This window comes from Idiotropiscis lumnitzeri, chromosome 6, assembly GCF_059441095.1.
Source record: "Idiotropiscis lumnitzeri isolate Australia: NSW breed Sydney's pygmy pipehorse chromosome 6, RoL_Ilum_1.0, whole genome shotgun sequence".
Classification (NCBI taxonomy): Eukaryota; Metazoa; Chordata; class Actinopteri; order Syngnathiformes; family Syngnathidae; genus Idiotropiscis; species Idiotropiscis lumnitzeri.
The window spans coordinates 17542560-17561575 of NC_142396.1; the positions used below are offsets into that span (position 1 = coordinate 17542560).

A 19016-nucleotide genomic window follows, 5' to 3' on the forward strand; every position below is an offset into this window, starting at 1 on the left:
GCATGTTGGTTTTTCTTTACTCGCTTATATTTTCAGTTCATTCACAATAACAGCATGTTCTTATTGTGAAGTTCACTGGTGGTAGGCGATCTAGCAATATTAGCTTGCTTGCCGCCCTGCTGTGACGTAACAAGCTGAGCTCCAAAAAGGGGCGTGCCAATTTGTCGTAAATATCACAAAAAAAAAATCTTAACTCACTGCAGAGTCTTTTAGGGGGGGAGCATTTTAGTACTGATGTCATTTTTACATGTAAACTTATTCCAATAGTGCCAATGCTAACGTCAGTGAAGCGTCCCTTTAATTCCTAAATGGGAAATGTCAGATTATTGAAAAGCCTTCAGTCACATCTTGTTTTATTTGAGAACCATTGTTGTGCTGAATAGATGCAAAAAATAGCTCTGGAATTGTTGAAATACAATGATGCCTTGAGAGTTTAAATTGTTGCTGTATATTCTCAAAACACTCGTACCTCAAATCATCTCTCCCCATTAATATGAATAGCTAGGCCACCATCCATTAAAGCAACCTAAAAAATGTTGTATTGTGTTTTTAATGAGGAAAAAATATGTAATGACATAATTGCATTAAGAAGAAATTTTGAATTTAAAACAAAACCGTTTTCGTCTGATTTTGTACTGCAATACAGTGTGCTGTTCAGTCGGTGTCTGTGGCTTTGCCTCCAGGGGGCAGTGCACGACAGATTCATGGCGAGACTCAGCTCCTCTCTCTTGGCTGCTCAATATTGGTCTCTACAGAGGAAAGAGAATATATGTCTGTGAGTATTGTTATCTTGTCTGAAGGTGTTGGCGCATTATTTGTGCTCAGCTATGCATTTCTTAAAGGGTGACACCAGCACAAAAATGGTAATTGTTGGGCTGTGTGCCTTTTGCACGGATTTCACCAAATAACTTCACATAGGGAGATAAAGGCATATCTTCATGCACTAAGTGTAAATCACGTGTTACGTGAAGTTATGTGAAATAACAAAATTGTTGTAATGATAAAGATACATAAACATGTCTATAATCATGTCAACTGAGTTTTGCCATTCATGGTCTGTGTCTGTATGTGGGTCGACCTTCTCAAGTGACGTCACGTTGAAGTCGGTCGGTGAACTCTGGGTCCTTTTTTTTTTTTTCAGATTTAGCAACTCGGACCACCCAGTTCAAAGGGGCATTCTAGTGCACTTTTCCAGTCGTGAGTCGGAAAAGTCAGACTTCGAACCTTTTTCGAATACAGCATCGGGCTGCTGCTTGCTCGATGTTGGGAAGAGTGAAGATGGCAAATCACATCCTCTAAAAAGGTCAAGGAAAGTTTTAAAAGAACCGCTGAAGACGGAGAGGACATGTACGAGGGGATTAAATGTGGTGTTTGAAAGAGTTCTTGCTGTATCAACTTTCTCAATGAAAAACTGCAGGAATCTATTGCACTTTTCAGGGGAAAAGTCTGAGCAAATAGACTGAGGGGGTTTAAGTACAGAATCAATCCATTGCTGTATTGAACATCAATGGGACGGGCTGAACCATTCAGTCTGGAAATGGTACCCTTCAAAACTGAGACAACTGGAGCAATAAAAAAAACGACAAGTGCGGTAGTATCACTGTTTCTGAATTCAAATTAATTTCAGTGATTGCCTCAAAACGCTGCGCAACGAAATAAGGGTATTTTTGTCTTGGTCATTTACACTAATCATTGTTCAGTTTTTTTTGCTGTACTTCCTGTGTACTTTTCAATGTGGTCACTTCAAAATGTGAAGTAGCTTTTTTGTGAGGACGCATGTGTATGCACAAGGTGACACATGAACCCTTTCAAGACAGGAAGTTGTGAGATTTCCTATTGTGAATACTATACTTCAAACATGCAGCAGAATGTTGATGTCGCTTGGTGCACTTTATCTCGTTTCCTATTTGAAAAATTAACAGAATTTAAAGCGCTCAAAATGTAACATAAGAAGTAATCATTTGAAAAAATAAAAGGCAGTTTCAGTTATAACAATCACTTTATCAATGGCATGACAGTTCACAGAAGCGTGTGATTAATACAATTACTCAGGAGTAGTAATTTAATTTCCACAAGCACACACAGCATCACCTTTGGAAAAACATTGGAAAAGCACATCCTGAACACTTCTTGATTGTCGAGATATTGAGAAGAAGAATCTATAAAAGTGGAGACGTCCCAAAATGCAGTATGCAAACTTCCAACACAATAGACCAGCATGCCGTGTTCTGTCAAATCAATTCCTGGACAGATACAACCAGGTTCAAAATTTGTTAGTTTGGCAAACCATAGTTGTGTTTACTGGGACAAGTATGGAATTTGGCACTGGAAAGAACATCAGTGAAACAGGCGGTGCATTTCATATACCGTAGTACTTTTAACTGGAAGACTACATTTGGTCAAAGTAAACTGAGTAAAGTATCCAGAGCAGCTGAAAGAATATTTGACTCAAATTCTGTTTACTGGGACCAAATAGTCTTTCAAACAAAACGTAAACTAGGCTATATATTGGATGCGATGTGTTTACACGAAATCATGCTTTTTGTAAAAATTAAAATTTAGATATTGATGCATGTTAATTGTCCACCTAATTCCCTTTAAAATGATGTATGATAAATGAAAGCACTGCAATAAATGACAAAGTACAGTAAATTCAATGTTGGCAGGCTGAAATTCTTTTTGATAAAACTGCATTGAAAATTTTGGCACATACATAATTCAAAGGTCCAAGGCAACCAGTCGACCATTAGAAAAAGACTGCAAACTTTCAGTTGAAAAACCACTCGGAAGTCAATTCCAAGCGCAAGAAAGGAATTCATCTGAGATTTTAGTCTTTTAAAAGTGTGGCATCTCAACCGATGAAATAGGGCACAAAGGTGATTTGGCCTCAACCTCAAAACAACTTTGAAGATTCCAATTAGCTTACAATTTATTTGAGGCATCATCTGCCAAAGTTTGCTTGTTTTATTACTACTACTTGTTTTCTTTTTAAATGAGATCCAATCACCCCAATGGGCAATTTGAAGAATTTTCTGTCACAAGATTAGTTTACCTTTTGTTGTGGCCTGTGACAAGAAAGTTTGATATTTTATCATGGATATTACGTCTCAAATGGATTTGATACCCAAATTAAAATATTTGCATTCAACAATACTTAAGGAACTTAAGGAATCCAAATTTTAACTCCAATACTCACACATTACTCCAATTATGCTGTGTGTAGTATGGGGCGGGCTTGTAGGAAAATTACAAAACATCCTTTCATTTATTTTTTTTAAGTAACCGAAAACTAATCTCAACAATTTAGGCCTGATTTTGTGAAACCACATCACATATATCCTCAAAGACACATAAAATTGAAAACATAATCTAATGAGAAACCAGTGTGTAGTCCATGTTAAATATGAAAAGCAGCTGGAACCTGAAGAGTTAAAAAAAAAAAAACACTGAACATGTACTATGACAATTCACCCCACCTCAAGATTATGAGGTTTTGGGGTTAATTCCTGAAAATTATAAAACAGTGGGGTTTTGAAATTAATCCCTGAATTAGTGATAATCAGTTGTTGGAGATTAAACACAAATAAGACTTGTTTGAAGTTAAACAACATAATACTCAATTAAATTGTGGCAAAAATCTTACTCATTTATAGTTTGTCATACAAAATGAACACAAATCACTGGCGCCAGGTCAAAACCTCTTAAGTCACATTTTGGTGAATTTGAATATATATTATTTAAAGCTGTAACTATTGGTCAGTCCACACATGGTGTTAACGTTTACAAATTATTGACGAGTACTAAGTATTGGAAATGGCTTGCTCTATTTCATGATACAATGCTAAAGTTTGACCAAATTAGCCATTTTTGGGGTCTCTTGAAAAGTGGTAATTTCCGGAGGTACAAGGTTTTGGCTCGATGCCAGTGAAATGGAAGACGTCACACGACATCTTCAAATAAAATTAAAATTTGGGGGTAGGAAAGATGCTAAAACAGAGGATGAAAATTAGAAAAATATTACTTATTAAATCAAAAACTCAAATTTGAATGACTAACATACTGTATCCATATACCCTGATTTGCATTCTTGATAAAATAACCACTTTGATGTCTTGGCTTCTCGCTTTTACGTAAACATTATGCCAACTATATAAAATTCATTTAAAACTGCTTGAATTAAATAAAAGTCACTATAATCACTTGAGCAGCAGCCATTTGATAAAGTTAATTTGATATTAATAATCATGTAGGTAAGAGGATCAAAATGGCTGCTGCCTCTTTCCAGTTGGCAGTATGGCATTTACATGTAAGATTTATTGAGGACAAAAACCAAAGCAGCACAAATGACAATTTCAACAGCACAAGAGACTGAGACAGAGTTTTTCCAGATGTAGGAGAGGCCAGGAGCGATGCAAACTTCCCACAGTCTATCTATAGAAGCACCTTCTTGATGTAAGCCACAGTGGAGACGTTGAGCAGCATGTTGACGTGCTCGTTCCCGGGAAGCTCGTGCAAGGTCACCGGTTGTGTCTGCTGCCCCGCCCAGCGTTTGCACTGGGTAGCGCTCAGCAGGTTGACTGTCCCGTCGCCGTCGCCCATCACCACTGTGGGATCCACGTCGGGGAACTTGGAGGTGTACTGAAAGGCCTCCGACGTGGGTACGCCGGAGCCGTACAAGCAGTGGACAGCCACGCCAGGCGCCGTGAGGTTGAAGAGCAGAGACTCCGTGTCCTGACGCATCAGCCAGCCATCCTCGAAACCGAGGTCAAAGTATAGTCGCTTGTAGTCCATCACGGTATAGTTGGTCGTGGGGGTCTGGATCAAAACCTGCACATGGAGGAGGGTGTATTAGTTTGCTTTCTCAGGTGGAACAAGTGTCATCTGAGGCAGACATCCAGAATTTTCATGGTGTAATCCTCAGGCAGGTTATTGTTGCCTCCAAAAGGTGAATTTACATTATTCAACGTTATGTTCCAAAATTAATTTATTTTAACTTTGGATAACTGGCACATTGTTGATTGCTCAAAACACCCTGAGTTGTGTGTTGAGACAATGTTACGTTGTCATTGTGAATTCTTTAGCGCTTTAATGATGAATAAATACGCACGCATACCTTATCTTTAGGCCAGCTGTGGGAATAGGGAAGGAGCCAAGAGGTGGACACGGCCGTACGTTGCTGAGAGCGGATCTTCAGTGGTCGGATGACAGGGATGCCATTATTGTCTCCTGAAACAGAAACAATAAGCCAGATTTAAAGAACTGAAAGTAGACAGATAGGAACAAAATTAAGGGGAAATGTTAATCTGTGGTTTAGTCAAATTCAGTAGTTGCGGCGTACTGATCATTTGACATGCACTTTCTTCTCTCACCAGAGGTGATGACACGAAGTGTCTTGGCCACACCGGCCCACGGCGCTCCCAGAGCGATGTACGCGTTAATGTATTTGTCCTTCCAAGCTTGTGGCTGCTGGTTGAGGAAGTACAACGTGTACATGTTACCCATACTGTGGGCAATCACAACCACGGGCCGGCCCGCTTTCTGTGCCATGTCCTCGATCATCTGCTGTAATGCCAAGAAGTAATCTTTGTTCTCATCTGAGAAGAACGCAACAAAGCATATCAGAGGTTGATAGGAGAATCTTAGCACGGTTCCGTATGCATGTGTTCTGCTTACTGGGTGCTTTTCTCCAATCATAGGGAGCTCCTCTTACATCGTCACCCCGAGTATAGCCCCAGTCCACCAATGCCTGTACGATATTAAAGAAATACAAACCTAAAAGGCAGACAAGCACACATGCAGATTTTAGTGGCATGAAGCATGGGCAGCTTTTCAACAGCATTTCACTCCATGTTTTCCTTGGCAAATAAGAACTTGGTCAGTACATCTACACAGGCTAAGCCATTCCTAAATTAGAAGTGGAGTTTGTGTAGTCTGAAATGCTGACATTTTAAAGCAGAAGCAAATTCCGGCCCACTCACTAGACCCCCATGATTGAATGGCAACTGATTACAGTAGATGTATGATGATTGTGACTGTGGCTGTTTAAGACGGCAAGTGAACTTTCATCATTCCACACTCACCAACACTGCGTTTACTGGGGTCCAGATACTCCACGGAGTACGTCTGGCCAAATCCCGGCACGCTGATGTTCACCCCGGGTGGCGATGAGGTGGTGTGTGTGGTCCTGTTGTAGATCAGCCTACACACACGTAGACACGTACATAGTGTCATATGGAGACCTTTGACTTAGGTGTTAGTTCTGCTTCTGTGGTGCGAGAGCTACACTACAAAACAGGTTAACAACACATCCGTCAGCTTGTGGAACAACAACTTCCCTTTTTAGCTTTTACTACCTTAATGACGTTTCCTGATTTAATGCAAGATAATGGACAATGATGAGCTGAGAATGCCGCATACCTCAGCCAAGGCCGAATTGGAGTATTATTGATATTTGCCCGACTATTAATTAGCAGGCTAACCTCTGGTTTATGAGGAATGTTTAACAGAGATATGGTGCCATTGTAATTCTGGAGAGTGAATGTGAAGCTAGCAATGCCTTTAAAAATTTCCACTGTTGAAAGAAAAACTTTTCGGTTATTGAATATACGTAACATTTTGGTAGGGCAAATACCATCCACAACAAATTGAGCACCTGTTCGATCGAATGCAATACAATACAGGATTTTGATTTTTAAAAATTCTGCTTACAAGGATAATTGAGTCAGAGGAGCGTTAGTTTGAACAATGTTTATCTGTAAGAATTCGGTTTTTAAGGTGACTCTTTAGTGGAGCGGTCATTTCTGACCGGCAACACAAAATTGTTTAACTCAAAATAAACACAACATGAGGATTAAAATCATTCCGCTTTGTCAATGAAAAGTCAATATTAGCTTTGTAAAAGTAGAATATTTGATGCAGCTCTTGTACTGGATAATATCGATCACAAGTCAATGAATATAAATAATACTTATTTTACATTGTTTCAATTTCTAAAGAGTGCTTGTAAAAATGGTATTGTTTTTGTCGATACGTTCCTAAGTGTTTAGGATTACCACAACATTTGTTTACACCACCTCTCATTGGGAAAACTGACCTTTGGAAGGATATACACAGTAGAGACGGACAACGGATAAATGATTGTCAACAAGGGGGACGGGGAATATATTGACAACTATTCGCTCACAATGAAACCAATTTAGTCTTCAACACAACTCCACTTCATCGTATGATACTCAAGTGAAGAAAAAATGATCTGAACTGAATTATACTTTGTCAACTATTTAAAATGACGTCAGTGATAATCTGGAGGTGGAACGACCTCAATCTCAACTGTTTTTTCTATTTTTTTTTTGTTACTCGGGTTGCATGTTTTCAATCGCTATCCTGTTGAAAGATGAACCTCCACCGTAAGTTTTTTTTTTTTTTTTAACAATGCTTTTATATATAAAGAATAACACAATCAGCCTCCTGGCCAGTCCCAGTGCTTGTGCAAACCACAAAATTTTTGGGTAGATGCCCAGCACAAAAAAAGTTGCACTACATGGGGTGTATTAATTTAAACAATAATAGACAAAATCTGTCCTACTCCTCTCCAATACTTTTGCAATTTAGAACATTACCTGACACAGTGAAAGAGGGAACCCCGTCCTTCCAAACATTTAATACAGGTGTCTGGTATATCAGGAGACCAGCTGTTCCGTTTTACAGGTCGGTCTAATCTATGTTCTCATCAACCATTTCTATTGCAATAATCTCATTCTCGTGTTCAAATTTTGTTTCGGGGCTTTAAGGCATGCCCTGTGCCATTCTTCCTCTGTTCCAACCATGCCTGAAATCTATCAATAGAGGACTCATCGTCATTGGTTACCAAAAAGGTTGTAATACAAAGAAATTAGACCTTTATCCTCACTGTGTAAGTGTCAGACATTCCACATTTGAAAGGGGGGGATTCTATATTAATCGTTTTGTATTTTGCAGATATGAAATGTTTAGGTTGCATCTATTTAAAGATTTTTTTTTTTTATGAATTTGATATTTCTGTACAAGTTCTTCAAATGTAGCCAGGCACAAAATTTAAGTCACACCTCAAAGGAGTAAAGCGGGATATTAGACCAGACATCTATAGAGTTTTTCCACAAATAGGTTTTTAGTCTCCTTTTTTTAAGGGTTTTACGGTCTGATGAATACAGATAGCGCTTCAGGGGAAGCAACAACGATGCTTGTTTGATAGACAGCCATGATGGATTCATTTCATTTGTAAAATAAAACACCACAGATCCCAATTGAGCAGCCCGGTATTACCATTTTAAATTTGGAAACCGTAGTCCTCCACGCTCGCTTTTCCTTTCATCTGACCAGATCACTCTTTCCCACATGACTGGAGCGTCGTCTTTCAGATGTGTGGTAGCAGAATGCAAACGAGCCTTGAAATGTTTGTTCAGGTATGGCGTCTTCTTTGCAACGCAAGTGTGGGATTTTCCGGACTTGTGTACATTAGCAACCTCGAGAGACTTCTTCAGGTCTTCAAGAGTTACAAAGTGGTTTGCTCTCACTTCCCTGAGCAGTTTCTTCTTGCCTTTTGCCGAGGGACACCCTGTACTTCAGAGGATCTCTATGCTTCTCTAGAATGTACTTTCTGAGGTCTTCTGATAGATTCTTGACTTCATGACTGCTGTCTTCTGAGTGTGGACAGGTGTGTGCTTATTGGGCACAATTTATAGGGCGTAATCGAGACCATACGAGTCATGTGGGACGGAAAGCAGGCTTCTGACACTGTGATGCAATACTTTATGGTTGGATATTATGTTTGACTAACAACTTTAGTACTTTTGCAAGAATAAAATCTAAACATGCAATCACAGGTGCAACACACTTTTCTTTTCGTTCTGTGCTGAGAAATTGAGCATTGCTGATTGGTATGACTACTTTTGCAACCCATTGTAGCGGATGTGCAGTGAATACAAAACCAAAGATATTTGAGAGGTCAGGTATGGATTGCAACATCATTAATTGACAAGTATCATACCTTATGTTGTCCATCCAGCAGTCAATTGCAACAGGCACCAGCTGCTCCAGGTTGAGCCATAAAGTGAAGAAGGTGTCGGTCTTCTTGTAACAAATGTAATGAACCACGCTGGGTTTATCCAGCTTTGCCTCCAGCTGGTTCCCCAAGTCCCCCGGAACTGCAATCAGCCAAAAGATGTATCATCATATACCTTATATATTATAGAGTCCACATTTAGCTACAACTGTCAGGTTCCTCGGGTTAAGCCACTTCTGAGCCTGAGCCAACTTAGGAAGCGTCTTAACTGGTCCAAGGACTGTTAGCCAACGGTCCAATGTTCTCTTTTTCGATTAAAATGTGTTCATTCCGGAAACTGGTGATGAACAGAAACCGGGCTGCTTGAGGTCCAGTGTGAAATATCCACGGTCAGTCGTGATTTGGGGTGCAAAAACTGTGCTTTGTTAAATTCAATGACACTGCAACAGACTACCAGAATGTTTTAGAAAAGTTAATGATTCCTTCTGCTGGTGATGTATGGAAATGCAGATTTCATCTTCCAGCAGGACCCGGCCTGAGTCCATTCCACTAGAAGCACCAAAATCTAGTTTGATAGCCATGCCATCAAACCTTATTGAGAATCTACGGTGTATTATCAAGAGGAAAATGACATGACAATGAAAAACACAAAAGAGTTGACAGAACGCATCAAGAAAATCTGGGCTTCTGTAACTTCCAGACAATGCTACAGGCTGATTACATCAGCAGTGATTAAACAGCCGCAGTGATTAAGGCAAAGAGATTCCCAATCAAGAGGTGAAGATTGAAACCTTGTTTTGAAAATTCTCCCCATCCAAAATTGAGAAGTACATTGTGATTTCTTCAGAGTATTGGAATGTTTTGAATTTTGTCTGCATGGGTTTCATGAGGTTGAAATCATGTAAAAATAAACACATTAATACCTGTAATTGTTTAAATTGTGGGCCCTGAATCTATATATTAATTAAGTTGGACCATTCAATTTAAATATACAAATAAAAGTTTCCATTATATTATATTTCTCTGAAAGGGTCTGATTGCGGATATATATTTTATGTAACTTTTTTTAATGGAATTATGGAAATCAGCATTTCCATGAAATTCACATTTTTAAAGAGGTCTGTATAAGACCTTGCCTAGCATTGGTGTACAATTTAGGCTGGTGCTCAAACGATTTGATGTGTACCTGTAATTCTAGTTTCTATTTTTATCGTGTAGCGTGTTGTTTGGATGTCTTCAGCAATAGATCGTTTTCTGAGTTCACATTGACATTTGTCCATTGATGGCCTTGATTCCATTTTGCCTCAAAAACAAAACACTGATCATCATTTTTGAACTGTTAACTAAAAATTTACACACCTTTGTTATCAATTAGAGTTGGGTTTGAGAAAAAAAAAGAAAGTGAGAAAGTATGCAGAAATATTCCAACATTAATCCATACACATTAGATTAGGCAATGTACATACATGGATGCTTGGCTCCAACTATGTGCTTGTCAGTGTGTGCAGCAACCACACAAATTACAGAATTATCCTGACCTCGTGTCAACAGAATAAGTAGGCACACGTCAGATAAGGTTTCCACAAACTCAACCGCATTTGATCAGGTCGGTGAGTCGGGATACAGAGAATAGAATTGAGATGGCATTTAAATTGAAGCAGTCTGAGTGAAAAGAATCACATGATGCATTTGTGCTGATAAATTAAAGGATTGGATCAAGAAATCTGATTGGGTGCAAACAAGCAGTCTCGTGATAGGAAAGTAAACAGTCATCCGCACATGTAGAAAAACACTGCACAGGATGTCATTGTACCTTTTAACCCTTTGGCATTTTAATTAATACACGTCGTAATGATATGAAATGCACGTGCATGTTTAACGTAGTCAGTCGATGTTATATGGAGTCAAAGATTAAGGAAATCTCGACTCTCGTCAGTTCTTTATGGCGCAAATATGATTTAAAACGTACTCTGGCTTAACTGTCCGTTTCAACTTGAGTTTCTAATACCTTTTGTATTTACAACCCAGATTGATTTGCTTGTACTTACAGAATCACATAATGCTGGGTTTTAGAAGAGGAAACAAGTTACATTTCTTGACACTAAAGTCATCCCTTAGTCGGTTGGTAAGACTTTCCCATCACACACCGTTCGTCAACTGTTGACTTTTAACGTTGGCGTAAACAAAGCCAATGTAAAGCAAAGACGGAGAACATGGAACTCAAGTAAACACTTACCGAGGACCACCGGGGGTCGCGGGGACTGGCACGGCTTGTTGCCCCCACATTTCCCCGCGGGACTGCCGGAGCTCCTTCCAGAAAACAGCAACAACAGCAACACGACTGTGAGAAGCGAGAAGGCGGCTACCCGCTGTCGACCACCCATGACTTGCAACGTCTCATAGCCGAAAAGCCATTTAGCTTTTATCCTAAGGTGCCATTCGACGAGTAACTTCTCCAGTCTCGTTCGCCGAACCTTTAATAGTTGACGTTGTTTGCGTGGAACGACGATGATGACGCGGTCACGAGGTTCAAAGCAAAACGCAGAGCAATCTAACCTGGTAACGCAACTTCAGTCAAGGCTGAAGTAAATGAGCTCAGATAAGTCGATTGGGGAAAACAGTGTATCAAACGCACACGTCGCCTTTCGCTCGGTACCAAAAACACACAAAAGGACAACATAATGTGTTTACAGTTGATGGATGTATTGATGCGGCACAATAAAACTGGATGGGTTCTTGTTAGTTTCAGACTCTCTTTTACAACTAATATCGACTTAGTAAATTAAATTATTAAAAGCAAATCAAAATTCCACAGTAACTCCTAAATGCCATTCAAAGTAGCATCGTTGTACACAACAAAATCGTTATGTTGAAAATAAAAGCGAAAAAAAATCAACCCTTTCAGAGTACATTGTAGTTTAGAAATTGGGATAATTTTTATAAACTTGAGGTCAGGCATGCACAACTTGTTATTGCTGCTATTCCCAGGCCTGTTGCATGTGCTTTTTAATAAAACTTCTGTTTGCTATTCTTTCCCAGACCTGACATCAACTTCTTTAGGCATCTCTGATTTGCCCTCTAAGATTTGCTGTATTTGACTGAGCACCTTTTCGTTGAATACAATATCAAGATGTGGCAACCCCCTGTATTCCGTAACATGCACAGGCTTCTCCTGCTGTCCTGCCCAATTTTTGCAAAGACTCATGCTTCGGGTGCCCACAGTGTCATCTCCATCGTCATAAACAAAGTCTATAGGGTCTGCGTTGGGAAACCCCCCGTCGTAAATATTTGTGACTGGGGTGGGTAGTCCAACGCCGTACATACACCACACCTCAACACCAGGTGGGTGGAGATCAGCAGTCAGGTTCTTTGTGTCTTCCCCCATGTACCTGAAACAAACAAATGTTGCTCAACTCTCATGTGGTGGATTCTGTTTTCCCCCTAACTTCCACAAGGATTCTTGACATATTTGGTTGGCTATTACCATTTGAATCTTTTTTTATATATACATAGAACAGGTGTGGCAAACTAACTCCGGGGACCAGATGCGGCCCGTTAAGTACTTCAATCCGGTATTTTTCTTCTCTGATGAGGTGAGGTTACCAAAACACTCCATCCATCTGCTCCTGGTCCGGCCCCTCTGTCAAATTTTAGAACCCATTGTGGTCCGCCAATCAAAATGTTTGCCCACCCCTGACATACAACAACCAGGCATATAAAGGTCAATTAAGCATATCTGCTACTTAATGTTCCTGACAATATTCTAAATAGAAACACTGACTCATCACTGTTGCTTCATAATTGCTATTTTGGAGGAATGTGTCATGCACGACCAAATTAAAATGAGAATATTTCATAATAAAAATTTATCTGAAATAAATTTGGCTCAACAGAACATCTGAACTGCAAAAGATTATAACTAAGAGTATGTCGTAATTCCAGTATGGATTTACCAGCCGTCCACAAAATTGATGTCGTTGAAGAACCGCTGATAGTCCTGCCTTGTGTAATTGAAAGTTGGCGTCGATAAGAAGACGTGGTCCTTTGGCCACGCCTTCTCTGTTGGCAGCATCCACGGATTTGTTGTAGTCATCCTTTGCTCCTCTCGGATTTTGATGTTGGATATCATTGGGAGGCCATCATTTTCACCTTTTGACAAACGAACAAACAAAAAAATGCATCTAGAACAGAGTCTTGCATACAGAACCTGCATTCCACAATGACATAGACCAATGATTGACAAAAGTTGTACATCAGCACATTAGTGTGCTGTGAGAAATCACAATGTGCACCATAGCAAAATCATCAAATTTCACCTAAATGGTCTAAAAAAAAGAATAAAAACATTTACCACACGGTATGTTTCTATCATTGCCAGGGTCATAAAGAACATCCATCCATCCATTATCTGTACCACTTCTCCTCACTAGGGTCGCAGGGGGTGCCGGAACCTATCCCAGCTGTCGTCAGGCAGTAGGTGGGGGACACCCTGAACTGGTTGCCAGCCAATCGCAGGGCACACAGACGAACAAGCATCCACTCTCACACTCTCACCTAGGGGCAATTTAGAGTGTCCAATCAACCTGCCATGCTTGTTTTTGGAATGTGGGAGGAAACCGGAGTACCCGGGGGAAACCCACACAGGGACGGGGAGAACGTGCAAACTCTACACAGGAAGGACGGAGCCGGGATCAAACCCATGACCTCTGCGCTGTGAGGCCACCGTGCTAACCAGTCACCACTATGCCGCTAACATAAAGAACAATTAAATGCTTTTGTGACATTTTTTTTAGTGGTCTGCATGACATTCTGCTAATGTTAAATATTTGCTTTGGCTGAATAAAGGTTGGGAAACAGTGATCATGCAGTACCTGATGCCATGACTCTCAGTACTTTAATAGCGCCCCCCCATGGAGCCGCTAGGGAGATGAAACCCCGGATGTACTTGTCCTTCCAATCCTGAGGCTGACGGTTGAGGAAGTAGAGGACGTAGTGGCAGCCCATGCTGTGTCCCAGCAAGTAAACAGGCTCCTGGTACTGCTCATACATCTGTTCCACCAACTCCTGCAACTTCATTAGATACTCTGTATTCTCGTCTGTTGGGGGGCAAGGAAAGGACATCACTGTCACAGGGACTCCTATTTTCTCAAAAACTGGGTAACTAATTAATTGACACGTTTAAGATAATGTGGATTATGGCAAAAGCCTGACAATTTCCTTAAAACTCTTCCATATTGTTTAGTCAAATTTGACTTCATTTCACATGCAAAAGAAGAAATTAGAACAATGTTTTTTTTTTTTTTTCAAGACTGATACTGCTACCAATTATTAGTAGTCAAGGAGGCCCAAAAACAATATTTGGATCCCATATTCATTTTCAATGAAACCAAATATATATCTTTGTTTCAAAATTCAAAAATTCTAACACAGCTCCCAGTGTCATCAGCATGTCTAAAAACGTGAAATGAAAATTATGGGGCCATTATTGTAGCAATCCACAAATTTGTAAAAAGAATCCATATCTGCAAATGTGGGACAAAAATCTGGAAATGTGTACATTGATTTATATGCGCAAACACATGGTTAAATGCGAACAAAAATCTGTAAACTGAGAGATCTGTAAACACCGGGTCTCTTGATTGGCTGCATTCTTACACGTGACCTCTGCCATGGACGACTCACAAATGCGTGTGGCGATTTGCAAATGTGAATCTGGAGACTTGAGCGGGGCTCCGTAGCTACACATTCAGACCACAAGGGGACGCTAAATATTTGCATTTTCCCATACCCATCAAAATTTTTAAAATAACTAAAATGTTAAACATTCACTTATCTTTGATTTAATCCCAAACGAATACAAATGGACAAACTCTTACAGCGTTAACAGATCATTTAAATAAATAGTTCTTTGAAAGTGAACACAGTTTTAAATTTATTTCTTATCGGATGTCAGATTTAAAATAAAAAATAAATTAAATATATATATATATATATATTCCTGAAAACTGTCTGTGATACCACATTTGTACAAGTTCCCACAGAAACATGAAACTTTTAGTGTTTGAGGTAGCATGCTATCTCACACAGACTTGATATAGTGTAGTGTAGTTGTTTTAACTTTTAACTTACTAGGAGTTAATCTCCAATCATATGGTGCTCCGCGGACAGTCTCATTCCGAGTGTAGCCAATATTGACTAAATGCTGCACCATAGTGTGAAAATAACCTGCAAAACACACAGCAGACTCAATTAAATATTAATGTGAGGGTTGTTGTACAAATCTATTACTGTTGTTATGAAATGTTGTGGTTTTACTGTGTAATCATTGTAAATATACACAGTTTCACCAACAGATGGATGTATCTCACCAGCCAATTTGTTATTGTCAAGAAACTCCATGGGATAGGTTTGTCCAAACCCTGGCACCCGCACCTGAACCCCTGGCGAGTTGAATGACCTTCTTGTCGTCCTGTTGTAAACAAGTCTGAACACAGACATTTGTTTTAGATGATTTAAAACACACACTAATACAAATCACACATAAAATGTAAAAAATCTTCCAATCCAATGTAACTGTCGAGGTTACAACTTGGGAAGCAGCATAGAACAGCATCATCAAATATTTTCCAGCTGGATGGCTTTGATCACCTGACTTGAGTGAAAGCTTCTGATCAACAATATTTTCCATGTCTGTGGGCAGGCAATAGATGAAACGCGTATTAGTCATGGTTACCTAATGTTATCGATCCAGCAATCAACACCAACAGGCATGAACATGTTGAGGTCAATCCACAAGGGGAACCAGTGTTCTGTTTTCTTGTAGCACATCCAGTGGACCAGCTGTGGCTTATCTATCTTTGCTTCCAGACGGTTGCCCAAGTTTCCTGGAACTGCATACACAAGCGAGAGATGAGCAAAGAAAACACCCAAAAGTGGAAAAACAAGTCGCCCAATGACCCCAATAATTTTTATTTTGTTGAGAATGTAACAGAAAATGCACAGGATAGAAACGCTGCACTGTGTGAAAGCATAACATTTTTATATACGCAAAACATAGTACATTGGAAATCGACGGTACATATTCAATAATTAATGTCATTCTTTTAGTTTAAACCCTTATTTCCACATGTAAATAAATGAACAGCCTGGTCACATGCATCTAGTCAGCATGTAGGTTTGTTTTACTAGACAAACAGCCATGTGGGCCCCAAGCTTGCAACTTTTACCTCTGGCACACTACCATCCTCATAAGATCTGAACAGTTTATAAAGAGGGACTTCCAAAATCTTGTACAATTTGAAGTTCAAACTAAATGTTTTGGGAAAATCTTCAGATTCATACACGTGTGCTTTGTGAGCATCTTAAGGGTTCGTTAATTTTTTTATACAGATTTCTTTGAGGGACTGATAAGCATCTTGTCAATTTATTACTTCCAGCAATTCCTACACACGTAAAGGCCTACTGCCTGCATGTTTAGGTAATGTGGGAAAAAAGGCAACAGCAGAAATCTCAGCCAAGCACGTGGGGAACACAGAATTATAAACTTTCAATTAATTGATAATCCATCGATCCATTCTCTGTATCCTCACTAGGGCGGATGAATAAATTGTAATTCCCAACTCTCATCCTAATAATGTTGCAGTGGTTCCCCGCGTTCCTGCCTGACTTCCTGTTTCCTGAATGCTCGTACTCTCGTGGCTATTCGAGGGTGACCGAGCCCTTCCATGAATCAGAAAAATCAGCCAGGAAATGAGTCCCTCCCCAAAATAAAACGCCTCAACTCAATTAAAGATAGTTCATTGATGCCAAGATGATACACGATGGCGTCAAAGCACTATTTTTGTCTAAATGAAGCTCTCAGTTGAAATCTTGGTAGATATATTGAGATTTTGGGAATGTATAAGGTGAGGAAAAAAACAAGGACATTAAAGACATAGGGCAACGAGAACAAGGGGGCGTTAACACGCAGTCGCTGTTCCTGCTTCGATTCTCCTGACTGTGGTCGGGGGATGCAGGGGAGATCCAAAACAAAAGGACAATTTAGAGCGTTCAGTGAATCTAGCATGCATCTTTTTAGCATTACGCTGAGTTTTCAGTGTATATTTAGTTTAGTTAAATAGATACATGTCTGAGTCCCATACTTTTCAGGTAAAGGTAAACTTACCAATGATGAGTGGAGGAGTGATGTTGCTATGGTTTTGAGCTTTCAAATCGGGTGGGAAGACAACATTGAGGATCCAGAAACATGAGGTGTGATGAAGCCCCAGCAAAAGTCCAAGAGTCAGCAAAGGCCAGCTTTGTCCTGGGGAACCCATCGTTCTTTTAGTGTCCTTTCTGCCTGCTGCAGTGTTGGCCGATGTCTCCTCTCGGGTTTGGCAACACTGCTGGCGGAGGCTTGGTCAATAACAATAAAAGCGGGATTAAAAATAAAACTTGTAGGAAGTTAATACAAGAACGGTAAAATTATGAACAAAACGACGTAAACCAAACTTTGGTAGCAGCCTCTGGCTGTTCTATCAACTGAGGGATGGTTGATGAATTAAACTGTGGCTATCAGCCCACGCGTGCTTACTCTACGCAACACACACGCACGTGCGCGTGCACGCATAAAAAAAACACGCTCACGCATGCACGCCCACACCAAGGACAAAGAAACTGTTTCAGTGCCCTATTGATTTCCACCTATTTATTTACGTGACAGATTATTGACCACGTGGGTTGTGATGAGATTATAGAAAACGAATTAAAAATAATTATTTTGGTTCGTCATTGTATTGCAAATACACAACTTGACATTGTAACTTACTGAATGTGAAAGACGCAGTACCGTGAGGGAGGTGACTAACAGAAGCGTAAACGCGTAGCGCTTGTAGATCTCTTGGTAGAATGAGTCCAAATGACAGTAGAATAGATGAACCCTAACGACTTTCCGGGCAGCTGCTGTTGCCTTCAGGGTTCTCCCAAAATTTCCCTTTTCAACATGGACGTGGGAAAGCAATAATTATGGGCGATTTATCATGATTCAATAGGATGTTTTATTATTATGTCATGCAAAGTGTAGTTGATAAGTAAGACACCCTTGCTAATATGCAGGCATCTTTTAAAAGAGTTTCATAATACGGCGTTTCATGATTAACCACTATCTTTAAATTATTAATTTTAAAAAAAGTGAAAACTTATTTTTTACTGCTTTGTCCTTCGAAATAATGTTTAATCATAACTTTCAACCCACTGTAACTGACCTCCTTCTGTGCTACCCCGTTGATTACACCGACGCACAGACGCACACGTTAACCTCGGGGTTACTACAGGGCAATAACCTATGGTTTATGCTTGGCCAATTTTAAGTAGGCCATATGGCTACCATTGGAAAATGTTAATCTGAACTTTTTTCCTAACAAACAACCTGCGAGTGGTGGCGCTGTAGCAACAATAAAAAAAAAATAAAGATCACAGAAGAAGAAGGTATACGACACTGTTGGGCGGGGTTTCATAGATAGACCACTTTTGGTCCTGACTTTACGTCTATATCACCACCATTTTGGATGTGGGCAAAAATGCTTAATTGAGCCAGACCCACACATCAACAACAAAATATACCACATTAGTAACCAAATTATGGAAAGTACACAACCATTCCATCCATTATCTGCACAGCTTCTCCTCACAAGGGTCGCGGCGAGTGCTGGAGCTTATCCTAGCTATCTTCAAGCAGTAGGCGGGGTACACTCTGAACTGGTTGCCAGCCAATTGCAGGGCACTTTACCCTCCGCGCTCACACTCATACCTAGGGGCAATTTAGAGTGTCCAATCAACTTGCTGTGAATGTTTTTGGAATGTGGAAGGAAACCAGAGTACCGGAGGAAACCCACGCAGGCACAGGGAGAACACGCAAACTCCACATAGGAAGGCCAGATCACTCCCACGACCTCTGCACTGTGAGGCCATCGTGCTTACCAGTCGTCCACCATGCCGC

At 40.0% G+C, this 19016-nt stretch overlaps 2 protein-coding genes across 3 annotated transcripts; both read right to left on the bottom strand.

Annotated features, from left to right (window-relative positions):
- Nucleotides 1-3625: 3625 nt before the first annotated feature.
- Nucleotides 3626-11640, bottom strand: pla2g15 (phospholipase A2, group XV). The gene is made up of 7 exons (XM_088298018.1): nt 11277-11640; nt 9026-9182; nt 6081-6199; nt 5674-5772; nt 5370-5594; nt 5114-5226; nt 3626-4827 (listed from the first exon to the last, which is right to left on the bottom strand). Exons 1-7 carry the CDS (start codon nt 11422-11424, stop codon nt 4432-4434), a joined length of 1257 nt encoding a protein of 418 aa, XP_088154144.1. The 5' UTR covers nt 11425-11640; the 3' UTR covers nt 3626-4431.
- An 82-nt stretch (nt 11641-11722) lies between these two features.
- lcat (lecithin-cholesterol acyltransferase) lies at nt 11723-17969 on the bottom strand. Of its 2 annotated transcripts, XM_088298017.1 has the most exons (8): nt 17847-17969; nt 17205-17434; nt 15774-15930; nt 15409-15524; nt 15170-15265; nt 13912-14136; nt 12994-13189; nt 11723-12429 (listed from the first exon to the last, which is right to left on the bottom strand). In XM_088298017.1, the coding sequence occupies exons 2-8, from the start codon at nt 17353-17355 to the stop codon at nt 12066-12068; spliced, it is 1305 nt and encodes a 434-aa protein (XP_088154143.1). In that variant the 5' UTR covers nt 17356-17434; nt 17847-17969; the 3' UTR covers nt 11723-12065. The 2 variants fall into 2 exon arrangements, with proteins under 2 accessions (XP_088154143.1, XP_088154142.1); XM_088298016.1 differs by lacking the exon at nt 17847-17969 and having other exon boundaries at nt 17205-17631.
- Between the last annotated feature and the right edge of the window lie 1047 nt (nt 17970-19016).